The sequence below is a fragment of the Olea europaea genome, unplaced genomic scaffold (genome assembly GCF_002742605.1).
Source record: "Olea europaea var. sylvestris unplaced genomic scaffold, O_europaea_v1 scaffold5152, whole genome shotgun sequence".
Classification (NCBI taxonomy): domain Eukaryota; kingdom Viridiplantae; phylum Streptophyta; class Magnoliopsida; order Lamiales; family Oleaceae; genus Olea; species Olea europaea.
The window spans coordinates 1-5,341 of NW_019263471.1; the positions used below are offsets into that span (position 1 = coordinate 1).

General features: G+C 37.7%; 1 protein-coding gene across 1 annotated transcript; it reads right to left on the reverse strand.

Moving 5' to 3' along the window:
• Positions 1 to 2,679: 2,679 nt before the first annotated feature.
• On the reverse strand, positions 2,680 to 3,288 carry LOC111388660 (uncharacterized mitochondrial protein AtMg00810-like). Its single transcript, XM_023013424.1, has one exon. The coding sequence runs from the start codon at positions 3,286 to 3,288 to the stop codon at positions 2,680 to 2,682; it is 609 nt and encodes a 202-aa protein (XP_022869192.1).
• Between the last annotated feature and the right edge of the window lie 2,053 nt (positions 3,289 to 5,341).

Consider the following 5,341-nt stretch of genomic DNA (forward strand, 5'->3'; position numbering starts at 1 on the left):
TCGACATATCGTTGCCATAATCTCAAAAGACATAATGATTGCAGATTCCTTATATCTTGTCACATCACCCCTTCAATCGCATATACTACCTATATCTACCAATCAACCTCCTTGGCTTCTCTATCCTTTGCAGTCCATCATTACCTGAAGGGAATAGTAACATGATGGCTACCGACCTCATTTACCAATCAAGGGAGAGGTCAGCGGCATGTGATCCAAGCTCAATACAAGTGGCTGATTTGATTGAAATGAAATCATTTCCGGCATGTGATCCAAGCTCAATACAAGTGGCTGATTTGATTGAAATGAAATCATTTCAGCCAAGCCCCTTATAAATAGTGGAAAATGATTCCCTTAAGAGGGTATAAAAAAAGCATAAGGTTTATTTTGTAGTAGAAACAAACCTCAAATAAACCAAAGGCGTGAGATTTATTTTTGAAGAGTTCGACAAAAAACATTAATGATAGAACATTAGTGATTCTCATAGTTCTATGTATCAAATATAAGATAAATACAAATATAAAACTTGTTGACTTTTTGTAAGCATCACGAGTTTCAGCCTAAAATCATTTTTTTGGGGATACCATACATATCTATCGAGATCAAGTCATAATGAGTAACTCTAATTGTTGCAAATCAACCATTTGATTGGCCCCAATTCCATTTTCATGCTCTCTAGTAGCCAATATACGTTTAATTTTCTCTCTTTATGAAGTTGTTAATTTAAAATAATGGATGTAGTACACATATTGACAATCTCTAAGAAATAATGCTTTAAGTTTATTCTAAGACCACTGATATTACTATCATCATATCATTGACGTATTATTTTGTTCACCTAAAGTTCAAGTTGAGTAACAACATTGGATATCTTGATTTTGAGATTTGATGAAGTGATCTCATTAACTCTTTTGATTGCTAGAAGCATCCTATCAAACAACCACGACTCTTCCCAAAACCTCAAGATAAAGTGACATATGCTCTCATTTATATGCATATTATGTTTTAACAATAAGAATACAAAAGTATTCATCTTCAACTTTCATCAAATCTTCCATCATACTCTATTGGTCATAATGCGCAAAACTTACTTTTTGAAAATTTGGTGCAATTTATTGGCATTTTGTCAAGGATGGAACTCAACTTTGATTCTCATTGCAACCGTAACTCCGACAAAGGCATGTTCCAGCTGTAATCAGCTGAAATGTTAACCAAATTGAAATGAAAATAGAATTGGAGAGAGGGTAAAAGAGAAAATTAGAAAGGGATGAGAAAAGCTATTGAATGATTTCAACAAAGTTTACTAAACATTTCAGATTACAAAAGTTGCCCTTTATCTTTCCCTAATTCTGTATCTATACTCTTCCAACACAGAGAAAATGCATATCTTTAGACAAAATGCAAAAGGCGTGTTTTAATTAACTTAATACAACTCAAGTAAGATAAAATGATGTCGTTCGATTATAAGTAAATTGGAGTCGTTTCCCAATTCGAATTTCCATTACTTCCATTGGAGTTTCCCAATTCATCCAATTTTCTTCCATTCTTCCTATCTGATCTTCATTTTTTTTCTTTCCCATTGATTCTCCACGTGACAACCCTTTCCCTCACCATGATCTTGTCCCCAAGATCGACAAAGTGGAAATTGGGATTTAATACATTTAGCGTCCTCCCAAATAGCGCAATCTAGAGGGAGGTTTGTCCGTTGAACCAGCCCTGAATTGCGGAATGTGACCTTCGCAAAACTACCCTGGATTGCAAACAATGGAATGGTACGTGTACTGGTTGAGTTCAAGAAGGATAAAAGATGGTGTTCTAGCAACTTGGAGTGACTCTCTTCAGGTAATTGAAGTACTGGCATAAACTTATCACCCAATTTTTTCTTCAAGAGAGATATATGAAAGACAGGGTGAACTTCTGAGCTGGCTAGAACTACTAATTGATATGCCACAGTGCCTACTTTTCTAGTGATTTGATAAGGACCAAAATACTCAGTTCCCAACTTATGATTGGACATGTGCTCAACTGACTGGCGATTGTATGGATGGAGTTTAAGGAATACCCAATCACCATCAACAAATAACCTTTCAGGTCTCTTTTTATCAGCATAAAACCTCATCCTTGTAGTTGCATGTGAAAAGTTCTCCAATTTTTGATTTAGTTTGTATTTTTGCATCTCCAACACAGTGAAAAATTAGAAATGAATTGATTGAAAGTTACTTGATCTTTTACATTTCTACTGCCTTATATACACAAAGAATCTATACAAGCATTTAGATATAAAAAGAATATTCTGATCTAACAGAATTTGCCATGTGCTCTAACTGCATTTATTCCACCGTGCACCACCAATTCTGTTAGGCTGCAGTTGCTGATTGTTGCTCCTTCTTGTCATGTTGGTTCAAATATTCTAACTCCCCCTTTCAAGGTGGAGTGTGTCTTTAGCACTCCAAGCTTGTCTTTAAGAAACAAAAATCTTGAATGACTCAGTGGTTTTGTTAGCAAGTCTGCTGTTTGGTCAGATGTTGGTACATAGTTGATTTCTATTTCTCCTCTTAGAACCTTATCTCTTACAAAATGAACATCAAGCTCTATATGCTTGGTGCGTGCATGGTAAACTGGGTTCGAAGCCAATGCGCTTGCACTTAGGTTATCACACCATATCTTTGGCACCATCCTCTATGGTATCTTTAGCTCCTTCATCAGGGATTGTATCCATGTAATTTCTGATGCACAATGAGCTAATGCCCTATATTCAGCCTCCGTGCTTGACCTTGCCACAACATGTTGTTTTTTCGAGCACCAGGACACCAAATTATCTCCAAGATATACACAATAACCTGCTGTGGATCTTCTCTCATCTGGGCAAGATGCCCAATCAGAGTCTGCAAACACAATTATGTCAAGGTTGTCACTTTTTCGAATGACAAGTCCATGTTTTAGAGTTCCTTTCAGGTATCTAAACACTCTTTTGAGTGCCTTCCAGTGAGCATCAGTTGGTGTTTGGAGGAATTGGCTCATTTTGTTCACTAAATATGTGATATCCGATCTTGTATAGGCTAAGTACTGGAGACCACCAATAGCACTTCTATACAATGTTGGGTTTTTCAAGACCTGTCCCTCAGCCTTAGATATTAACTTTCCAGTTGCCATGGGTGTCAAGCTTGGTTTCAAATTTTCGTACCCAAATTTCTTGAGTAGATCAGTAGCATATTTGGCTTGATTTAAGTACAATCCTGTTGTGTCTCTATACACTTCTATACCCAAGAACTGGCTGAGGTTTCCCATATCCTTGAGAGCAAAGCTTGTGCTCAAATTGTCAATGAACTGCTGCAGCTTCTGTTGCAGTTTGATGATCACTGTTGGCTTCATTTTCAATGTGTTGAAATTCACATACATCCTGTTGAATACCACTTGCCACCTGGTCACCTGATTGATCCTGATTTATCTCAGCATTATTGTCTAATGCTCCTGCCTCACCTTCTACTTCAGGGTCTAATTCTTTACCAGAGGAACCTGCTGTAGGTGATGCATTAGGATAGATCATATCAGATGTGTCTTGAGAGGTTGTTTTATGACTAGACTCAAAGTTAAGTGGAAGGAAACTTATGATAGGTTCAGATGTTAGTGGTTGAGCTGGTTTGTTCAGGAATCCTGACTTGAAGGGAAAATCTAGCTCATTAAATACTACATGTCTGGAAATATAGATTCTACCGCTAGAGCTTAGACACTTATATCCTTTGGGTGAATCATCATAGCCAAGGAAGGTGCACCTTTGTGAGTGGAAGTCAAGTTTGTGTTTTTGGTATGGTCTAAGGCAAGGATAACAAGCACAACCAAAGGTTTTGAGTGTTTTGTAATCAAAGATCCTCCTATAAAGCATTTGAAAAGGAGATTTGTGTTGTAAAATAGGTGTAGGTAATCTGTTGATTAAAAATGTTGCTGTTTTGAATGCTTCCCACCAATAATGTAAGGGCATTTGAGCTTGTGCTAAAAGTGATAGGCCGGTCTCGGTGATGTGTCTATGCTTCCTCTCTGCCCTACCATTTTGTACAGAAGTATAAGGACAACAGTGTCGGAATTCAATCCCAAAATCCAAGGTAATTTGGTTAAATGTTCTAAACTCTCCTCCCCAATCAGATTGTAATGTTTTGATCTTCCTTTCGAACTTATTTTCAGCCATTCTTTTGAACTGATTAAAGATGTTTAGTGCCTCAAATTTATGTTTCATGGGGTAGATCCAAGTAAACCGGCTATGATCATCAACAAAAATGATATAGTATCTAAACCCTGAGGTGGACTTCCTAGGTCCTGGTCCCCAGACATCCGTATAGACCAAGTCCAAGGGGTTTGAAGCATGATATGAAGACATATTGAAAGGTAGTGCATGAGATTTGCCAAATTGACATGGTTCACAGAAAGCTGGTTTTTCATTAATTTTGATGGAATTATTACATGTCTTTAGAACTTGACCTAACACAAGACTTGATGGATGACCTAGCCTTCTATGCCATACATCAACTTCTGACTCTAACTTGACTCTTTTGGTTGACTCATCACAGCTGGAACCTACTGTGAAACAGCTGGTATTACTTTGATGGTCTGACTCTTGATTTGTAGGTTTAGACTTTGAGTTTGGGGGCTCCAGTCGATACAATCCATCCTTAAGCATTCCCTGCAGTAGAGTCTTCCTGGTTTTCAGGTCCTTCACAGCACAATGATCAGGAAAGAATTCAATAAACACATTGTTATCATATGTAAGCTGAGATATACTGATCAAGTTCTTTTGATTTCAGGCACATGCAGTAACTTATTAAGAGTAAGAGGTTTGTCTAAAGTAGGGATGCTTCCTTTACCAATATGTGCAATTTTTAGTGAATTTCCATCACCAACTAGCAATTTCTCCTTACCATCATATTTCTTACCAGTATTCAAGTTACCTTTATTTGCTGTCACATGGTTGCTGGCACCAGAATCAGCAAACTAGGCCGGATCTTCAAGTATTCTTGGTCCAGCAGCATATGCAGAGGGGTTTGAGGTACTACCTTGATGGTTTTGATTATTAGGTCTGTTACCCATGTATCTGTTATCATATCTGTTGAAGCACCAGCTAGCCAGGTGATTGTTGAGTCCACAAATCTGACAAGGTCCCTTGCTTTCATTTGGTCTGTTTGCTCTACCTCTTCCCCTTGATCTACCTCTAAAATTCAGGGTCCTTCCTCTAAAGCTTCTGCCACTTCCTAGACCTGCACTTTGGGCTAGTTGAACACATGAGTGCTCAACGTTTAGTGATGCAAAGTTGTTCTTCACTTGATTCAAATACTCAAGCCTACTCTCAAAA

Coding starts and splice junctions, on each gene's coding strand:
- LOC111388660 (XM_023013424.1), bottom strand. CDS start 3,288: ATGGGAAACCTCAGCCAGTTCTTGGGTATAGAAGTGTATAGAGACACA.